The sequence below is a fragment of the Triturus cristatus genome, chromosome 12 (assembly GCF_964204655.1).
Source record: "Triturus cristatus chromosome 12, aTriCri1.1, whole genome shotgun sequence".
Classification (NCBI taxonomy): domain Eukaryota; kingdom Metazoa; phylum Chordata; class Amphibia; order Caudata; family Salamandridae; genus Triturus; species Triturus cristatus.
In genome coordinates this window covers 146,246,950-146,269,474 of record NC_140595.1, presented here as the reverse complement: position 1 = coordinate 146,269,474, position 22,525 = coordinate 146,246,950, and the positions used below count along the sequence as shown (strand labels likewise).

Below are 22,525 nucleotides of genomic sequence, written 5' to 3'. Positions count from 1 at the left end.
GGCCTTCCAACTATCCACATCGGACCCTGCCTGACCTCCGCATGGCCGCCCATACAGCGCCGGACTCCACAGTACACCCTCGGCGGGGGCCCTGATCCCACAGAGACCGCCCCTCCGGAAGTACCCGGGGGACCTGACACACCGCGCCCAGTCCGCCCACAGCGGACCACCAACGAACCCCCCCAGGACGTCAAGGGACACCGGAGATCGGCGAGGGCAAGCGCATCACCGGAGAGCGCCGGCGCTCGGCGTGGGATAGTGGCGGGCCCTGAACCACTTGCAGGACATTCCAGGTCCCTGCCGTGGCTGGCGCATAGTGGGGTCAGGAGGGGACCACGACTCTCAGCAGGGGCAACGCAAGTCCCGGCCCCTCAACTACCTGAAAACTGACTTTGCCGGACTTTAATATGGCCGCCTGCACGATACCCGACCCCATCGCACACACCCAGCGAAGGCCCTGATCATACAGGGACTGCAGAGATAGCCCCTCAACCTGCACGGGGCTCGCCCTCCATCCATTGGGGCGACGCATGTGACCCTCCACTCGTACCACCGAGAGCATGTGCGTTCTTCGCGAGGGCGGCCTACCGCTCGGAGCAAATCGCCCACAACCCCCCGCACCTGATGTAGGCGATCTCTACGCCTAGACCGAAGAGTGGGAGCCGGAATTCCAGCGAGGACTATCTTCTTCCGGGGACACGCTCCCGCCATCCACCAACATCGCTGGGCCCCGCTTCTCTTATTTGCTGACTTCCTGCACCCCTTGGGATTTGCACGACCCATCCAGCAGCAACGCCCCCCCACCACATAGGGCGAAGATGGGGAAACCAAAGCCTGCACAGCACAACACAGTACCGGAAACCGCCCCGGAAAAAATGCAGAAAGCCTCAAATTGGTCCCCCAATACAGCACCTTCGCCGGACCTCTCAATCTAGAACAAACTGGACAAAGTCCTCGCCGCCATCGAACTGTCCCGGTTATCTATGGAGGATAGACTCGGTACATTGGCGACGGACGTTAACCTCCTCCGAGACGATCACCGTAAACTGGCTGACCGGGTGAGAACGGAGGAACGGGCGCTGGAGGAAATGCAGCCAACACTAAAGGAGCATCAGACGACGCTCCAAGGAATCCGCGGTGGAAGAGCGTGCACAGGACTTGGAAGGCCGCTCGCGACGCTGTAACATCCGGGTGCTGGGACTACCAGAGGGCGTTGAGGGAGCAAATCCCATAGACTATATGGACACATGGCTTAAATCCTTCACCCCGACATCAGACATCAGACCGCACGAGCCCACAGAGTGCCTGCCTGAAAACCCCCACCTGGCGCAGCCCCCAGGCCGCTGCTAGCTAAATTCCTACACTTTCGGGACCGTGATGCAGTACTCCGGGCAGCACGACTAGCGGCGCCACTACGAGTAGAGAACAACCAGATAATTATCTTCCCGGACTATGCCCGAGTAGTGCAGCAGCAAAGATCCTCCTTCCTGGACGTAAAACGGAGACTGCGTGAAAATAACATTCAATATGCTCTACTCTTCCCGGCCCGCCTCAAGATCCTCCACAAAGGCCCTTCCCTTTTCTTCACGACCGCAGAGGCCGCACATGACTGGGTCGACCAACACTGCACGCGGGCACCCAGCACTCACCCCCAACGGGGCTCACCTCTCAAAACTTTCCGTGCTCGAAAACGCCCCATGAAACTCCGCAACACCGAGACAAAAACGGCGGTCGGCACCCACGACTCACCTGATCTAGAACAGATCATGAGGGAGAGGCGCGAAGCTCTGCAAGCAGCAACGGACCTACGCTCCACTCAACGCTCGGAACCCATAGATCGGCACGCATCTTTTCTCATCGGAAGGCGAAAACGACAGTGACGACACCACTTCAGGGGTTGACTCAGTGGCACCCCCCCACAAACGGCAGACGGACTGTTGGATGGACAAGCCTCTCCTCGCTCACCTTAAAACAGTCCAGGAATACAGACTATCAAATTGTATTCTTATGAGTAGTGTCCATTACATGCCCACTCCCAAAAGAATAGGGTCTGATACCCTGTAAGTGACGCGCATTGATCCTTCTATATGCCCGTTTAGCGCGCGGCCTCGCACTTGCATGTCGCCACCCCCTATCATATAGAGCAGTTATCCCCCCCCCCCAGTGTTACGGGAGGAAGTTTGGACACACCGTTTCCCGAACGATGAGTCCTTTGAATTGGGACTGTTTCCCGAACCCCTACACGTCGTTTACACCCCAGTTCATACAAGTCCCACTCCGTCATGGTACTCCACACCGTAGAACACCTGAGCGGCCAGGCTCACCCTTCACCTACTCTCCCCAGGCGCAGCGCATCCCTAGGAGACCACTTAATGACCTATCTAGTGGGTGCCTCACCCAACCCACACACAGCATAGATCGCTCATGGCAACGTTAACGAAAAACTCGGGCATTAACATACTCACGCTGAATACATGCGGCCTACACACCCAACGTAAGCGCTACGCGATCTATGCCTACGCAAAGCGGCAGAAAGCATCCATCCTTTTCTTGCAGGAAACCCACCTCGACTTAACTGAAGCAGGCAAGTTACGCGCAAAGTGGAGCGGCCTAATTTGTGCTACGACCTACTCCTCATTTGCCCGCGGGGCGCTGATCTGGGTCCGCCCAGGGACCCCATTCCGGGAGCTCAGACGGGTGGTGGACGGGGAGGGCAGGTTCGCCCTCTTAGAGGGGCTCCTGGATGGTCAGGCTGTCCTTCTGGGAAGTGTGTATGCCCCGAACGTCAACCAGGACAAATTTTGGGACAGACTCACGAAAACCCTAGCCCAATTCACCCATGTACCCTGGATATTAGGGGCGGGGGGGGGGGACTACAACTGTATCCTGGACCCAGGACTGGACCGTTCCCACCCCCCGCTCCCACACTCCCCCACTCACAGACATATTGAGCGATTCAAAGCATGGGTCGCACACTGATCGCTCACGGATGTATGGAGACTGCACCATCCTCAAACACGCCTCTACTCTTTCCACTCCATCCCCCACAACCTACGAGTCCGGCTCGACCGTTTCCTATGTACGGCAACACTTCTCCCGCAAATATGTCACTCGGATTATCTAGGCAGGATCGTCTCAGATCATGATGCACATCTCCTAAGCCTTCAGTGGAGACCCCCACATCCCCCAGTCCCCACATGGTGCTTATCACGAGACTGCCTGACGGACCAAGTCTTTACGCACAAGCAACAACGTAGCATTCAAGAATACTTTACTCAACGTGGGGACTGCATCATCAATCCTCATTGAGTGGGACATCTTTAAGGTGGTGGCCCGTGGGGAATGCATTAAACAGAGAGCCGGGGCTAAGCGTACCCTGGAGCAGGCCCTTGATAAAGCGGAAAAGCGGCTAGCTACTGCCACTAAGGCCGCCGACCAGTCAGCGGCGACACAAATCGCCCACTCCAAATCAGACTACCAGGCGGCATGTGCGGACCTACGGCGGCACAACTTTCGTGCCTATGCGACCCGAATGCATAAAGACCGTGACAAAACAGGCACACTATTAGCGTGGCTAGCTAAACAGGACACGGAGGTGCGTCCCATCACCGCGATAATAAATTCTCACGGCACCCTAGTACACTCAGGATGAGATCCTTCAGGCATTCCATCAACATTACTTGGCAGTCTACAATATCCCCCTATCACTGGATCTGGAGGCAGTTAACCACTTCCTAGACCCCCTCCCCCTTCCCCAGATATCTGACGCATATAAGACGGATCTGGATGCGAAGATACAAACCACTGAGATTACACACGCCATACGGGCCCTAGCCCGTGGCAAAGCCCCAGGTCTGGACGGGTTTCCACTCGAATATTACGCCACCTTTGCCTCCCAGTTGACTGCCCGCTTATCGACAGTGCTGGACACAGCGCTACAATCCAGCGAACTGCCCAAATCCATGAGAGAATCGGTGATCGTAACGTTCCCGAAATCCAACCGTGATCCCCAGCTCCTAGCCTCCTATCGGCCTATCACGCTTCTCACAGCCGATTGTAAAATCCTAGGGAAGATCTTAGCGGATAGATACTCCCAAATTATACGCCCACTAGTGCATCCGGACCAGTGTGGCTTCGTCCCGGGCAGGAATACGTCTCAGAACATACGCCGTCTTTTTCACATCCAGGATCAGATTGGCGACCGCTTTCCCCGGGCAGCGTGCCTGGTCTTGGACCTTGAGAAGGCTTTCGATACCCTAACATGGCAGTTCCTCTTCCCAGTTCTCAGGCGAGCTGGACTTGGCCCCACTGTCATAGCTTACACTCGCCTTCTCTATACCAAACTTACCTCCCGGGTCCGCCTTGGACGATACATCTCCCCGTAATTCGCGATACATAGGGGCACACGACAAGGGTGCCCCCTCTCACCCCTATTATTCGCGCTCGCTGTTGAACCTTTAGCTATCCGTCTCCGCCGGGAGGGACAAGGTTGGGGCATCCCACTCGCAGACACTACGCATTGTGTGTCTATGTATGCCGACGATCTTCTTATCTATATGCGGGATATCACAGCGGATCTCACCCTACTCGAGATCGCCTTGACAGAATTTGCCAACGCCTCGGGCCTGAAAGTAAACTGGGATAAATCTATGGTATACCCCCTCCACCCGAATGCCCCCCCCCCCCCCCCCAGGAAATTTGGATTGGCGACCAGAAAATAAGTTGAACCGCGGAAGCCCCCCGATATCTTGGGATCCGCTTGTACCACTCCCCCACCGACCTCTTTGAGGGCAACCATCGTAGGGCACTCTCCAGTATACGATCCACGATTGGGTTTTGGCAGAGTCTCCCACTGGCCCGATCGGTCAGGTAGCTCTCGCAAAAATTATACTGGTCCCACGACTGCTGTATTATTTTACCAACCTCCCAGTAATCCCGCCCGATCCTTTTTTAAAGATTTGGACACACTCATTAGCTCTCTAATATGGGGTAAAGGACGACACAGGATTGCGCTGGCAAAACTAAAATTACCCACGACTCAAGGAGGCCTAGGTGCTCCATCATTCGAAGCCTATTTTCTGGCGGCGCAGCTTCAGTGGCTTTCTTACTGGACGGCAGATAGGTACACATCCGAAACATACACTACCGTGGGCCGGGTGACAACACCAGAGTTGCGTCGCCTACTCATACCGGGATCCCGTCCCACAAGGACCTACCCCCTCCAAGTGGAAATAGCCCGGAAATGTGTCCAGCGCATACACCGCATGGCATCAAACCGTCCCCCACACACACCATTACTTCCATTAGTAGGCTGGCCCAAACACACAGGGTTTTTTGCTCCTGCCATGCTCCAGGAATGGACGTCCAGAGACATCGCCGAAGCAGAAATACTATTCGAAGAGGGACAACTTAGACCGTACCAACAACTCGTGGATGACTATGACCTCCCCCCAGGTCAGTTCCTATTGCACCGCCAACTCCTCAGCCACTACCGACCGTACTGCGACCTCACATTAGGGGAGACCCCACGCACCCAGTTCTTCACACAATACTACGAATGGGAGCAGGCCGCCATCTTACTACTTGGTTGTACAAATCGATCAGGGAACTGGCACCCCCACTACTTGAACCCCTGCGGACTCTCTGGGAGGAGGAAGCGGGATGGTCATTTCACGATAATGAATGGGAACGGGCGATTGAATTCCCCCAAAAAGTATCTAGGAACACCCGTTTTAAGAATATACAATTTCACATTCTACATAGGGCTTACCGGACACCAGCACGCCTTCAGCGCTTCTACCCCGATACGACCTTCCTCTGCCCCCGGTGTCAGGCGCAAGCTGCAGATTTTTACCACATGTTTTGGGCCTGCCCGGGTATCCAAGCCTATTGGTCGTCTATTCACACGACGCTTCGAGACCTCACCGGACTCACCCATTTAACCACCTGGGAGGGCTGTGCGTTAGGCATAATCGGACGGAGGAAACGTCACAAAATACCCATACGCTTTGTCTCCCTAGCCCACCTACTGGCCAAACGCTGTATAACTATGCACTGGCGCTCCCCTACGGGCCGCCGATCGCAGCATGGGAGAGGGCGGTGCTTAAATGGGCTACAGCAGAGGAGGACGCAGTGCGCGAAGAAGAAGCTAAAGGCATACGTAAAACCCCAATTTCCCTGAAATGGGTGCTCCTGCTACACCAGTTTAAACAGTCCCAGTCCCAAGAGGACCCGACCACTGGCGCGGCTACCCCCGACACCACACAGTTACCTACTGTGCATGCCCACATAGCGGGGGATCACTCCCGATCACTCACGCCTCCCTAGGGCCCGCTAATCTTCCGCTCCCACTCACTCGACACACTGACCTATTCCCTGCTCCCGCCCGCACACCCATATCTTCCTTAGAGAGATGCAGCTGAACCACCGAGCAGATACCCGAGAAACCATGACATCTGTCTGGCCCAACTACCTAGAATCCCATGACGACCCCTAGTTTGGTTCTCCCCCCCGGTTTCCTTTTTGGCAAACACCTGCTACAGCACATACAGCATTACGCGAAATAGACGCAAATGTAAATGTCTATAATGATAATAGTTGATTTGAATGCACATGTACAATACTCATGCGTACGGAATGCATATGTTCCACGACTGTAATAACAAATGCCAATAAAAAGAATTTACAAAAAAAAAAAAAAATGAATGATGTCTTCATTCCTAGTAGCTTCAATACTATACATACAGGCATGGGACAAACTGTATGGAAAAGAGGGAGCGCTGTTAAAATACCACCCAGCTGATTTGGCTATGCCCTTCCTCTGACAGTGTAAAGAATCAATCCTAGGATTGGTTAATTCCTCTGTGGTTGAAGCTGAGATTTTTAGCAATAGACTGTATAGTAAGTTCTGTTATGTCTGGCTATGTGCTAGACATTACTGTCTGCTGCTGCTCTTGATCAACCAGTCGACTAGTTACAGAAAAACATGGATGTCTGCGCTTTGAAAATGGCCAGCCACCACTCCCAAACACCTTCTGAAGACCCTTAAAGCTGTGGTGGCCTGAAAGGTAGCACTGTAAACAGGTAATGCTGTCCGCTTACCATGAACAGTAGGTACCTCCGTCATGGGCTGGGTAGAGGAGGATGTAGAAAATGCATGCCTTTGGGATCTAATGCAGTCAAGAAGTACCAAAGTTGTGGGAGGACAAGCTGCATAGTGGTCATATAGAAATGTTACGAGAGGATGTATAAATTGAGTGGCCTCAGATTTGTCTTTGAAATGAGGTAGAAGAGCGCGTAGACTCCCTCTCCATACTGGTATAGCTGCACTAAGTCCTTCTGGAGCAAGTATGAGACCTGCGCTGGTAAAAGGGGGAGATGGCCCTGACAGAGGCAGTGGCATCCCGATGGTATGTTGGGTGGGGTGGTATGGAATTCGAGGTAGTAGCCCTAATGGCTATTGCTAGGACCCACTGATGTGATGTGATTTCCAACCAGCGATGCAACACAACGGCAGGTGTTGGATGATTTGGGTGGGGATGGATGGGAATTAAATGCTCCCTTGCCTGAGTCACCTCATCTGCTATTACTGTTGTTCCCTCTTTAGCCACCCTGTAACAGCTACTGGCGAGGGAGTCATGGAAGGTCGGCTTCTGCTGCTGTTTGTGTGACTGTGCCTGGGTAGATGGTGTTGTCTTGTTGCCCCCCTCTCGCCTAGTTTCTACGAAAGGATCTTTTAGGACATAACGTTGTGGTGCACCTATGGACGTAGAGTTCTCATTGTTTTTCCTCATTTTGTCTAATATCTTGTTGATTTGGGTTCCAAAGATGTTCCCCATCAAAAGGGGTATTGAAAAGATGTTGCTGTACCTCTGTTTTAACACCCGAGACACAAAGCTATGCATGTCGGCAGCAGGAGAACACTAGTATTCACATTACAGAACACAGTTTCAGCTGCACAATGAGCTACCTGATGGTTCTGTTAGAGAGGATTTTCACTTCCACTACAAATTCCTCACCAATCTTTTTATAGGGAACTGGAAGGTGTTGTATGAGGGCCTCCTGCTTCCTCCCAGTGATAGCTGTCGCGGCTCAACAGTAAATCTAATGAGTTAACTATTTACCACTGAGTAGTAGCCCCTACTGTAACTCTATTCCCCGCAGAAACAAGGCTCTTGCATTCCTTGACTAGGAGGGCATTCCCTTTTGCGTAGACAGACGCCATCATCCATGCCGTGTGAATGACTAGAGAATCCGGTGAGACTTGCCCTCTAATGTATAGTGGGTCACTGGAAGACCCCTACCGTTACCCTAACTGGTTCCTTAAAATTCGGGGAAGTTTTACGCAAACCTTTAAGCATTGGTATACATTGGACTGTGCACTTAGTCAGTGAAACTGTTTCAACAAGAAATCCTCTTCCTCTTCCATTGTGTGGATCTCCAACTTATGGTGATAAGCCACTCTCATCACTGAGTGATCATAGTATATCATCGGAAGGAGATGCTTTGATGGAATACGGCTCTAGGTCTTGGTCATCTGGTGTCCTATGGTCATCCACTGGTCCTGCAGCTAGTTATATGGGTACCCTTCCCCATAGTGAACTCTGGTGTCAGAATAAGAGTGGATTGTCCCCTACAGAAAATGCAGAGGTGGTGTACATGGGAGAGAATCTAAGTGTGGAGAAAGAGGTGGTGGCGGTAGTGGAGGCGAACATCCAGGTGAAATTGCCAGTGGCGTGAAGCTTGTGGCATTGCATTTGTGCCTCTTCAATGCAAAGGTTCTTTGAAAGCTATTTTTTCCTTGAAGACGAGCTTTTGTTTTTAGTTATCAGCAGCAACGCACTTGAGATTTTCACCTTGGCAGAGATCTTCCTGGTGTCAGGGTGCACTAAAAGTCTGTTCAGCCTTGCATCCAATTTCTCTGTCAATTTTTCAATTAGAGGTGCTTTGGAGATGTCTGATGTCAGCGTCCAGGGCCTGATCATGGGCCATGGCTGATATTTCTGCACACACTTATGCCACACAGTTGGATCTGCGTGGACCTTTGTAGAGTTTGGTATATGACTCTGGAGTCTTATCTCTGTATCGAGAGGAGATAGAGGGCAGAGGTGCACCAGACACCGACGGCTTTCACCTGGAGGGCTCGAGGATGGGTGCCCAGCTCACTTGCTAGCGGTGCTCTTCCTCAAAACCATGAGTTTCTGTGTGTGTGGCATCAGGACAATAGGACAGGACAGTAGTACTCATGGTCGCCATGGGAGTAGATTTCATAATCAGTGAAAAATGGCATTGACCTCAAAGGTGTTTCCTCGACCTTCACCCCTCAGAGGCGCTGGAAGACTCAGTCTGTGTGTTTGTTGGTATGCTGCGACTACCAAGGGCCTTGCTTTTTCTGCCTCCGCATCAAGGGGTCTCGTTCATCAAAAACATTTGGTGTCTCAGCAACTGACTGTTCAAGCTTTCTAAGACGCACCCAACGTCTCTCCCTCCTATTGCATGGTGTCTTTTCGCACCAAAAAGTGGCACAGGATGCTGACAAGGTATCAATGTTTTGGGAGAGAGGCAGCGATTGCATATGCTGTGGTGATCGGTAGAAGGTTACTTTGTGTTGCACTGTGGGAAAAAGCAGATGGGAGTTTGATCCATAACCCTGTATTTGCCCAGCTTCTGTCAGTATTTAAGTAAAGGTGGAGAAGGACTTGACTGAGACCTCTATACCAAATCTGCCCATGTACTACGGCACCACCGAGATTATTCTTTAGTTGATTCCTATTGTTCTCTTTTTATCACAAATCCAGAAGGATTGTTCTCCAGGCCTGGGTGTCGAATGCTGCCAACAGCTATCTCCTAGAAAGGCCAGGGGTGCCCATCGATTCGGAGTCGTTACAAAACACCTCCGAAAAAAATGGTGGAGAAAAACAATCTATGGGTGGAGTCGGCGATCAGGTTCATTTGTCACTAGGGGAGGAGTCACACAACATACTGTGACTCAATGCTCCTTTGAAGAAAAACAACTTTGGAGACCAACACTAGAAGTATGCAAAGCATGTGCATGAGAACCTGGTGTTTGTATTCATTGTGTTCTATTTTTGTAAAGACACAGCAACTACTGCCTACATATCTTTTCCAACTAATACATTCCATAATGTATACACACAATGTGTCTTTAATTAAATATAATGACTGATATTATTTTATTAGGCATCAAGCAGGAGGTCCATTCTATAGAGTTCATCCATGCATTTTTTTACATGGATCGAAATCATACATTTGTTGTGACCAAGCTGGTTTTGTTTCGGAGGAGAGAAAGCTTTGTTACAATTGATCCCTTAGTGACAGTAGATCTGTAGGTTATAGCAGTGAAAATTCTATTTTGTAGTGAATTGTTATTTCTGTTATATTCCATGGGTTTTTGCATGATCATTTTGATTTTATTAGATTATATTGCTGCTTGTAGCTATCATGTGTATCTGCTCAATAAAGCTCTTCTCTACCCGTGTCACCCTGCTAGTTGATATTTCTATTTTTGCCATCAGCAATGCCATCTATGCAATTTTCAAAGCTCTCATTCTGAATCGGCAGACTACATCTGGTTTTTCTTACGATTATTTTTCTGCATTTTATGCTTTGTGATGAACAACTTTCCAGAGGGGATGCTCCACTTCGGCTTATTAGGATGAGAGCTAGGGGGATGTCACAAGGCTGGTTTTTTCAATACAGGGAAGCTTACAAAGTAGTATTTGACACCTCTATCTGCAAGCTCAAAAATATGATTCCTTGATTGCTCACTGTGCTTGTGAGGTTTAAATGCAACTTTTCATTCAGTGCTCCATTAAACTCTTTAGCTAAATTAGCCTGAGAGCAATACTTTTAAGCTAGACATTTATTGTGATTCTAAATAGGAAACAGGTCGTCTTTATACCGATACCAGACTATACTGTCATAAGTGTGTGAGCCATTCCACCAACATATCATGATATTATCCCACAGTATTTTTCGCTAAGGTAAATTTCTTAACAACCTGTGTCATCCAAATGTCGCTCACCTTCATGTAAACAATAGTTTATAGATACAATATTTACTCACTTCTCTGACAGTTTAAATGCTAAATTACTATTTATTTTAAGGCTTTCAACAGCTTGATTTCAATTGCTGTGGTATATTAACAATTCCATCGACTCAGTTCTTAGGTCGAGCCATAGCGCATCGCGCATGCGCAGCTCTAAGGATACGGCCTCTTGGAGGTGACCAGCACTCTGCGCACGAGAGAGCAAGCTCGTGCTCGAGGTCCTGACATTCCATTGGCCTTTGCGTGCGTCTTTGTAAAAAGACAGCACGCAATTGGCCAAAGGCGTCTTTTTGTCCCACCTTTTTGTCCCAATGTTGACGCCCACGGCCTAATGCTTGCGGTTACCCACACGGGCGGCATCTGTTTTGAATTATCGTGCCCAGACACGGGCACGATAATTGAAAACAGATGGGCTGCTCACCCACGCGCGCTTGTACACCCTCTTTTGTTTCCCTCTTTTCTCTACTTGTTGGTAACTAGCGAAATGCCCTTAATGGATTTTACTCGCGGTTGTATGAGACATTGAAGCAGACTTACTTAAATGATCATGTCTTCGGTCACCTGTGTTTTTTTTTTAATTCTTTCTTTTCTTCTTCACGTGCCTGTTTGCCCATCCGTCGTCCCTTATTTGATTGTCACCTGTTGTGCCTTTTTTACGCCTCACGATTAACTTTCACCTGTGTGCCTGCTATGAAAATTGATCACATTTATTATTATCTGTAACCTATGTTTTCATTGTAAAGCGCTCCAACGCCCTTTTTGGTCCACGTTCGCGATATAGAACACTGGCGAAATAAAGCCCTTCTTAACTTATACCACATGTGTTATGCTGCAGATGGCCGCAAGATGATGCTGCTGCACTGGCATCTGATTGCATGACAGTTACTGTCTTCCGGAGACAATGTCCAGCAACCTGCCACTGTTTTGAAGATTCAGCTAACACATGGAAATGCACGGAACCGAATCACACGACGTGATTTTTACCTGCCACGCACCACAATAAGAACCATGTTGACGGATGTGAGAGGCGTGCATCTTCAGTGGGCCCCAACCACGTTAAGCCTATGGTGCGGGCCGTGGCTGACCAAAGAGGCTGCCCAGATCTGACAGGCTATAGTCGGACAATATGATTGAGAACGTTTCAATTATGGCCGGTTCAGTTGGTATACTGTTCTTCAGCTGGAAGACCAGGCCGACTCTTGTGGCTTCCATATTCACCAGCCTATCCCGCAGTGTCCCACCTTCCTATAGGCCGCTCATGTTTTCTACAGGCCTTTGAGTTACGAGTCTCCGAATCAACCTCTAGTGTTGTGGGTGGACGGATGCTAACAATGCTTTCTGACACGTGGTCCGAAAAGCTCTTCACAAAGGCCTAGCAATCAGTGACAATATATCCCTGTCGTTTACATTGTATTGAATGGGTTGTCGAGAATTCACATTTTACCTGCTTGAGACGAAAAAAATCAAAATTGAATGTTGAGGATAATAAACAGTAAAATGCAAATGGGACCACACAGAGTAAAGCTATAAAAACAAGCATTGGCATAGCCAATAGGTCTCGCCTTTGGGACCTTATAAGTGTTCAGTTATCCAGCACAATATCCTTGGAGCAACAACATCAAGTGTTGCATGGCTAAACACTTATAAGGTCCCAAAGGCGAGACCTATAGGTATGCCAATGCTTGTTTAAAATATGTTATTGCAGGCTCATGGATACCATCAACAACATATGTCATGCTGCTGATGCTTATTTTGACATTTCTTTAAGGTCAATTAGTTGGCTTAATGGCATAACTGTCTGCAGTTTCTTATTCTTTAAGAAATTACCAGCAGTATCTGATGTTTTCCTAATATTAATTCAAATTATGTTTCCAAGGCTGGAATTTATTCAATTTGTAGATGTATCATTTTAAAACTTAAATTGTCTTTTGTTATGAATGGTTTCACTGCAAATGCCTAAGATAATTTTAGTTTTCTTAATAATATAAAGATCTGAATTTATGTTTCTGTGCAGTCAAAATGATTCTCTGGGCAGTTGCTTAGCCCCACATCTAGTAACTCATATTCTGTTTCAATTGGTACATGCTCACATAAATTGGTTACTGATTCGATTGATGGTTTTGATGAGAGATCATATTTTCTCCTTTCCCCAACTTGGATTTAGTTTTAGCTACATATATTTTTGCCCACCCATGGCTTCTTTCTCCACCTTTTACTCTTTGATTTTTCTTCTGACCAGGCCACCACCTTCTCCTGTTATGCTCTGGAAGCTGATCTTATTTCATTAAACAGAACTGGTCTAACAAAATGTTCCCCTGCAGCTTTCATTATGATTGCTTCATGACATTTTTTTTAAGCGTCAGTAGTTTCATAGTCAGAAATAGTGAGAGACATGGTTTTGTCACAGATCACATCATGTCTTCAAATACTGTAGCCTCTTGCCACTCCTCTGTATAAGTGGTAAGGGCATCTTACAAATACATGGACACCCTGCTCTACTCATAATCCTGTTTATCTCACAAAAATTTGCACAATGTCTCCTCCCTTAATTTCAGGTTCATATTTTTCTAGTTTTCATTTCCTCTTACATTTTGGAACAGTGCATTGTATTCTTTCAATAGGTCTTCAAATAAAATTGATATTGCTTTCAAACTTTTTGATTGAATTTTGCATGTTTTGCTGTATGAGGATGTGACCACTAAATAAACTTGGATGATGAAATCAATCCAATATATATATATATATATATATATATACACACACACACACACACACACACACACACACACGCTGACACACACACACACACACACTAGCGCGACTGGGCAACACAATAATGAAATAAATTAATAAAAGAAAGAGGCCTTTTACCTTCACCAGGGGACAAGGGAACATGAAATGCTGAAAAGGAATAAAATTGAAATGTCAAATTAATATCTTTTAAACAATGAGCATATGCAACCTTTCGCAAAAGATGGAAAAAAATAGAAAAAGATGGAGAGGTTTCATGGAAAGGTTTGATAAGCATCGAATATATGAAGATTGACTCCAAATTATCTTTCAGTTTCTCCCCATTTCTTTAGAACATTATATCCATAGAGATGAAATATTCAAAAAGTATTGTAGCTCCTATATACCGCTTGTTTTAAACCACTGGATGTGGTTTAGGACTATAATTTGTGGAGAAGGCCTCTGTGGTGTGGTATTTGAAAGAAGGCTTTAATGCTACATTAGAACTTTGGAGTGTTGACAGATCCACTGAAGACATGAAGAAGCAGCAGGCAAAAACACTGTTATAATCCCACTACTGTCAGCATTACAATGCCCTAAGTCTCTCTCTCCCACCTGCATTTCTTGGAATAAGTGGCTAGAGAGGCAGAGGCTATGGTCAAGGGCACAGCATGCATTCGTCCTCTCAATTTCCACATGACAGAGGAGCAGCAGAGGGAAAGAGGGGATTTTCCCCCGCTCCTGAGTGTGCCTTGCTTTTGCTACAGAAAAGATGACTGAGGCAGTCAAAGTAGAATCAGGCCTTACTGCTACCCACTTTTACTGCTTTGCTTCCTATGTTTGACAGCTAACTGCTGTGGCTAAGTGCATGGAGGCAAATGTTATATACATAGTAGGAAATGTGAAAGGCCTAAAAGGCTCTGAACCAGGAAACATCGTTTAAAACGAACGCGCTACAATGCGTCATTACAACGAATGTTTTACAACATGAAATCCTCTACAATGCATATCATTACATCGCATAATCCATTACAACGCATTCCCCAAAGTAACGCCCCATCGGAGTTAGAATAGTAATCGCGTTGTAATGGATAATGCATTGTAATGACATGCGATGTAACGACATGCGTTGTAATGGATTTTGCGATGTAAAAAATGTGTTGTAATGACACGCGTTGTAAAGTGTCATATTCCTCTGAACCATGTTGGTTTGAAATCATGGGTTTCCCAGAAGGCTCTTTTTAGGATATTCGACTCTCTTGGTCTCCAGCTCCCTTTTTATAGGCCGTATGATGGTGGAGCGTGACTTTAATACAGCGAGCTATAAGGCTATTTTATAACACTGGAAGGTTGAGTGCTTCATTGAATCCATTAGGTAAGCACAGGAGCCTATCATCTTCTGATTAAACATTAAAATGTATATTTCTTTTTGATAGAAAATAATTATCTCTGTGAACAGAATGGTCGTATAGCGTAATAGCCCTTCTGCTTCGACCTAGATGTTTAGCTGAAGCCTATTACTAGGGTAGAGGGTCTTTGCTGACTGGTACAGTACCCTGAAGATGGCTATAACAGATGACTATAATTATCACTTCATTCACAACCACCCATTATTAGATGTGTTCATTTCAAATCCACAAGCATTATTCCCACAATTGTCTCAGGGTGGTGGGGCAAGATAAACTTTTACTGTAAAAATGTTTAATGGTGTAACCGTTAACCCACCCGTTTAGGGGTCACGTTCATGTTTTGGATAGAGTAATTATCTGTGATTTAGTACACTTTTAAGATGAATTTTTAATTTTACAGTTGACAGTTTTGAAGTTGAGTCTCTGGAAAAGCACTTGATTATGTACTTTATAAACTTTGATCTAAGCAGATCAATAACCATCCCACGAAAGTCAATTAAGAAAATAACACGATTCAGTACTTCAAATAAAATAATATTTAACAGAGACTAAACTAAATCAGAGTGAACATGTCAATCAAAATTCAAAATATAATAAACTGATAAGCTAAATAAAAGGACCAAGTCGACTGCTAAACTTTGGATAATGAAAAGCAGGCAACCCTTCAGCTTCAATGCACAATTATGCATTCTCTGTGCTACTGTATGTAATTGTAGCATGACCAGCGAAAGTATGAAAGCATTGAAACTCAAGCTCTACAATGCCTTGATGAAGTCATGTTAGCTCTACAAAGCCTTGATGGTCATCTTGCGTCTTGTTTCTTAGTTCAAACCAAATGTAATCTTTTTTTGTTGTTGCAAAAGTGTACATTTTTAATAAGGGATTTTCTGCAGTTAGAAATCAACTTTGAGGCCCTATTACAAGTTGGCTGGGGAATGGGTCAGTTTTCCTTATCCCATAATGGTGGTAATGGTAAACTCAAGTCGTGTAAAAATATGACCTTTTACGTGTTGAACACTTCGGACATTCGGAGGGATCCAGTAAGAAATGAGAAAGCGCAGGGTAAATTGATCATTCAGGTTTTATTCCACTGGAAATTCTTACTTTTCCACCAGAAAATTTGAGCTGTTAATGGCAACTGAAATCTCTGGTTAAACTTTTTTTGTTGTTAATAATTATCTTTATTTTCTTTTTGCTGAAATGAAAGAAAACAATGTAGAACACAGCATCAGGGACGTCATATACATTTCTGGTATGTTTGCTATGCAATAAATATAATGTACACTTCTGTCTCTTAATCTTTCCATACAATGTCCTCAGTTAGTATTTATTCAATATTCGAATGTCACCTTCTGTTTCGGTCATGTTTCCCAATATGGAGGTAATTAAGCCCCTTCAGTGTGCAGTATTCCCCTATAAGCGGTCGCATATGGAAAGGCCTTCGTGGCCATACCCCAATATATGCTATCTCGTTACTTATCTTTACTAACTGGCCTCCTCTGGTGTGTCTGTTAGTGCATTTATCATTTCAGCTTAGCAGATACTCACCTACCTTTTCATCTCTTTGAACCTCCCTTATTGGAAACTCTTTGGTTAGTGGGCATTCCAACAGGTCTTTTTCCCATTTACCTTTTGTGGGCCATCTATGGAAAATCTAGCACATCGGTATACAGCATTTCACAAGCCGTAATCCTAGCACTGCATACCTACGGCTGTATCTTATGTTTTTTTCAGTTGGGTAGGTGCCCCATTAAGCAGTGCCTAATTGTTGTCTAGTATGACTACTATGATCTATCAAAGCTTCTTGACACTTCTCCCTTGTATTCTGCTACTGTTCTACAATTCCACACCATGTGTAGGAATGAGCCCCACATTCCTAGCATTTTGGACAATTCAGTGATCTGTCTGAGTATATCTTATGTTGTCTTGAAGGGGTGTGAGCGGTGGAAGTAATGAAAATGTCCTTGCTTATATCTTGCATTGCTAGCAATGTTGTGTTGTTCTGTAACATTCCTTATCCATCAGTAGATCCTGCAACCTATGGTCCCACATCTGTCGTGCTCTCAGGTGAGGTGGTTTTCTATCCACCTTCAACACTTTGTGCCTAGCGGAGACCAGCCCCCAAAATAATGCAAGTCTTTTTCTCTACGTTTTTCGCTACTTGAGAAAAAAGTGAAATTAAGAATAGACATTGTAAGCACAAAGCTGTCTTCACACATGTTTCTTAGTATAATTCATATATTTTAAATCGTCAAGACTGCACTCAGAAAGCAGTGAATTAACAGTTCTTCATATATCAAACCCTACGTCACAGTACATTCATCTCCAAAGTATGTAATCCATATATAGCTATTACAAACAATAGAATTAAATTTTTACTTTTTCATTAAAAAACCAGTCACAATTCAACCAACATGTTTTGTTTCCATCATTTAGGAACATCTTCAGGGCTAATGCTTCTATATTTCACGACATAATAGTGTCCCACATCCTTCACACAAGAACAAGATTCAAATAGTGTCCTATGAGCCATATACAATCATTACCACTTGGTTTTTCAGAATGCAATTTTCTTTGACCACATACATTACAAATTTAGGTTAAGAAAATGTCAGGCTCTGTTAAGCCCCAAAGCTGGGCCTATCCACATGTAATCTTACACAATAGACTGGGTCTACGAAGGTATCACCACCATGTATCAGAATAAGCTGCGGTACAAATACCTATATCTTTTGGTATTTTGAACCCCCCTCCTTTCTTAACTTGAGGTAGTCACCGACAGCCTTTCACCTTCAGTTTTAAGTAAAACCTACAAAGTTTTTTTACTAATGGCAATCCCCACTTATAATTCTCTTAGCAAAAATACAAGAAGAGAATATCAAGTCCCAACTCAAATACACCAAGTGTTTTGAATTTTGAAACGTGGGGTCATGCTCAGTATGTAGGCTTACCAAGAAGACATTGAGTGTTGTTCTAAACTCAGGGAAGACCTGGTACTTGAGGCGTTTCAGTAATTGTAACACCACGAATGTGGTATACAGACTGACTTGTCAATGTGACCTTCAGTATATAGGTCTCACGACAAGGAAGGTGAAAATCAGAATGCAGGAACACCTTAGTACAATCAGAGCAGGAAAGTTAACTACAAGATTGGTACAACATTGCTATGAGACCAAACACACTTTCACTTGGGTTGTACTTGAAAGAATAGTAGGGATCCTCAAAATATTGAAGACCTTCTTGCCTCAAAAGAAGCACGGTGGATTTTTCAGGAGAAATGTGACCAATTTGGGTTAAACGACCAAATTGAATGGAACAAGGCTAAATACTGAACATAGATGAATGAAATTTCTTGCTTTTGGTTAAGCGCTGCTGGTGTTTATAGGAGACAGTATAAGCCATTACTGCTGTGTACAAGGAATACTATATTGTATCTACACTAGGGACAAGGACGGTGAACATCTGGGTGTTATTATAAACGGGTCTAAGGTTAACAACTAAGTAGTCTCTGAGAATGCTAGATACTAGTAAACAACATAAAACAAAAATAAATATATATAAAAATAAAACAAGAGATAGGGTACTTTGTCTTATGGGCACAGGAGCGCCCACAGTGAATATATATATGAGGGCGCAGTAAATAGCATCAGCATGTTGGTTGATTTTTTGAGCAACAATGGAGGGTTGAGACAGGGGCAGGCCCGAAAAATAACAAGAAAATAACATTCAAGCAGAAATGGTCCCACTTGTAAAACAGAGCCCATTGATATAGCAAGGCGATATATCCGTGTTACCGGGTGAAAATATATAAATATAAGCAGTCACCGGCTAAACGCGAAAGAAAAATTAAATTGAAAAATTAAATTGAAAGTGTGTATGAAGATCGAAATGAGAAGAACGCTGGCCCCTTGAAAACGGGTTGAATATAGATGGGGATAAGTACCGGTATCCGAAAAGGAGTTTTTCATAGTATTAATCCGGTAGAAATAATCCCATTCTAAGATGGCGCTCATAGTTACAGCATGGTGACGCTGTCGTTTTTCCCGCAAGAGTTTAAAAATAGAGGCGGATGCGGGTCGAGTTCATCCGGTGGAGACAAGAAGCTCCGTGAGGCCCCGGGTGGTAAGAATGAATGGCTGCAAAGAGGGTTTTGCGTGATATCACATTGGTATTGCCTTAAAGCTCGCATTTTGATTATGGGCATCACACAAGAATTTCTCGATATGGGTTAAGGTGAAGTAAGTTCATTCCATTACCCGGTGACTATGACTCCGATGCTTAGTGCGTTGAGTGGGAAGGAAGTGTATTCTAGCTCACAGGTACCATGACTCCGATATCTAGTGTGTGGAGTTATGCATGGAGGAATATTTGTTTTGAATTGGATGGGAATAGGTGAAGAAAAAAAAGACACCTGGTCATCGAGAATGCGTTTGAGAAGTACTTGTATAAGATAAGGGGAACCACTAGAAGCAAGTAAAAAAATGGCAGAGAGAAATGGGTGAATTGCGACAAATAATCAAGGCAATGTGTGAAGTTCCCAGTCACCTCAGTCAGAACTATGTTCGGTGACTGTTAGATACAAGATTGAACAGGGGTGTGCAGGATCTAATGAGATACTCTGTTATTCCTAGATTTGCATTACAGCTGAATGCGAATCCATTGCGAGGACTCACATATGGAGCTCGTGTTGTGACCTGTAGAAACAAGCTGGTACGAGGAAGTGTGGCTCAATAAGGGTAAAAAAAATGTTTGTGTTAGAGATTTAGAGAAAATGACCATTTATTTAGAATTGGTTATTTAGCAAGAATTGTGTGTGTCTTGTCTTTTACTTTTGGCAGTCCCCGGAATAAATGTTAAGAAGTGTCCCCGACTGGTGCCAGGCGACTGTGTTTGCCCTGAAGAAATCGCCACAAATTTTTCATGGCGATGAAACATGTCGGCATAATACACTGGTATGCATATTAAGCAACCTTTTTTAAAATTTGAATTAGGTGCACACATAAGGAAGAATAAAATTGGTTCTGTGAAAAGTGCATCTTTTTCAATTTTATTTCACATTTTGGTTGCATCTTGGTATGTGATTGCTTCACCACTTAATATCACAATTTGGGTTTAATTGTGTGGACACTTTATGTATATTTTTTATAAGCAAGATGACAACCAATGATGATAAAAGTGGGCATAGCTGGTGAGTACCAATCTGCAGGCTCAATTGGTGGTGCGCACGCGAGGTGTCATCTTGTCTTTTCACATTTTTTTCAAAAATTTGTTTCAAAATTCAAAAAACATTGTGTATTTGAGTTGGGACTTGATATTCTCTTCTTGTATTTTTGCTAAGAGAATTATAAGTGGGGATTGCCATTAGTAAAAAAACTTTGTAGGTTTTTCTTAAAACTGAAGGTGAAAGGCTGTCGGTGACTACCTCAAGTTAAGAAAGGAGGGGGGTTCAAAATACCAAAAGATATAGGTATTTGTACCGCAGCTTATTCTGATACATGGTGGTGATACCTTCGTAGACCCAGTCTATTGTGTAAGATTATTGATTGAGAGGAGGGCGACTTGTGGTCTATTTCCCTCTGCAGCTCCTTGTTGTTTGCCTATCCACATGTAGACAGTGTTCCAACAACAGTTAAAGGTACTGTTTTTTGTGAGTACAACCCCGCCAATACAAATTATTGGAATTCTATACTGTCTTCGGAAAGCATCAGTGGGAAGAACCATCTTGCAACATGGCTCTGACGGGTCTGAACCATGCTTACGTAACTAAAGGGAAGCTCTTATGTAGTGCGGTGATAGCAACCACAGCTGGTATTTGTAAATTAATCACTAGTAAATCTATTTTGTGGTTGCAAAACTTGAGATTCGCAAAATCAGCGGGTCTGCAATCAAAAAAGTAGTTTTTTTTATGTACTAAACCCATGTTGTGCTTCAGTAACAGGCAAAAGGCTACCTAATCGCACATAGGCTTTTGAAAAGCATAACCGAGTTATTTGAAAGAGACTTGTTCAGGGTCTCTATTTTAAATAGCAAATCGTTACGGTATTTAGCAATGTTGTGCAGATGAAAAAAGTCCCAAAACACTTAAAAGTTACTGACTCCCGAAGTTGAATGCTAAAATATCTGCTAAAGGAAAGGGCCCCTCTTTAGACCTTTCAAAATGTGAATAAAAAGTGTTTAGAGAAGTAGGCACTGGTCCAGGTGACTACTGCCAACATTCAAACTTACACAAAAAAAACTTTTCTTTTAAAATGCTTGCAGTTTCTCTTGAGGAAAACAAATAGATTTATTTTAAAAATATATATATATATGTATATATATTCCAAAAATAAACGTCGCTTCTTCTGGGGTGCTGGGACCCATGAAGGGTGGCATACACACCGGCGAAGCTCACCTGTAAGTTCAATGTCCCAAAATCCACGTAGTACAGTATGCTCTCAGTAATAAAGGCACGGCAACTCCGTAGTACAGGTCCAAATATTTATTACACAACCCGTTTCGGCAAAAGTCTTGATCATGTGTAACCAAGAACACAAACACCCAAAGTTAAATAAAGTTACGTGTGGGAAGCAAGTATCATGGAAATCAAGAAGGGACTTCGCGGTGGCTCAGATGTTCCCTAGCATGGTCGCCATCTTGGAAGGGCAAAATGTTTCAATGGCAATATTAACGTACATCATACAGTGAAAATCAAGGTTAAGTTCGATAGAAGTGCCAATGATGTAAACAAATAAGTATTGCAAAATATGCACAGTTCATCTACAAAGTAGTAAAATCTACTGGTAGAAACAATCATCCCTAGTCGGGTTCGCCATCTGAGAAAGGTCAAATCAAACGAGCAACACAGTTAAATGATTGTAAATCGAAGATTCTACAGCAGATCTGGCAAAAAGAGAGTTGATCATAAAGATAATTAAACAACACAAAATTCTACACTCACACCTCCTCGCACTGGGATCTTGGTATATCATTTTTTGTGGTATTCATGTTAAGTTAAGATGAGACCTTGATACAGGTTTGGTCACTGTTTAGTGTCATTGGACATTTATTCTTTTACTAGCAGCACTATGTTTGAATCATAGAACTTTAGTCCATTGAGACAGATTCTACACCTGAGACAACTAGTGGGGCTATGTTACTGGTTCTGGTATTTGACCTGTTCTCCCACTTCAGTGAGATTTTTCAGCTCCAGTGTCATTACCTTTGTGATGAATTTATAGTAATGACTAAGCTTATCCTTCTATTTACACTATGTATTTTAGAATTTTGTGTTGTTTAATTATCTTTATGATCAACACTCTTTTTGCCAGATCTGCTGTAG

The 22,525-nt window shown here is 44.7% G+C and overlaps 1 protein-coding gene across 4 annotated transcripts in view; it reads right to left on the bottom strand.

Moving 5' to 3' along the window:
- LOC146772936 (rho guanine nucleotide exchange factor 11-like) overlaps nt 1-22,525 on the bottom strand; it is an 896,981-nt gene that overhangs the window by 456,878 nt on the left and 417,578 nt on the right. For 3 of the 4 annotated variants that reach the window (XM_085639320.1, XM_085639323.1, XM_085639321.1), the window contains exon 21: nt 13,940-13,969. The exons of the other annotated variant lie outside the window; for it this stretch is intronic. In XM_085639320.1, the coding sequence (XP_085495446.1) occupies nt 13,940-13,969 (30 nt within the window). The remainder of the gene's footprint in view (nt 1-13,939; nt 13,970-22,525) is intronic. 4 annotated transcript variants of the gene reach the window in all.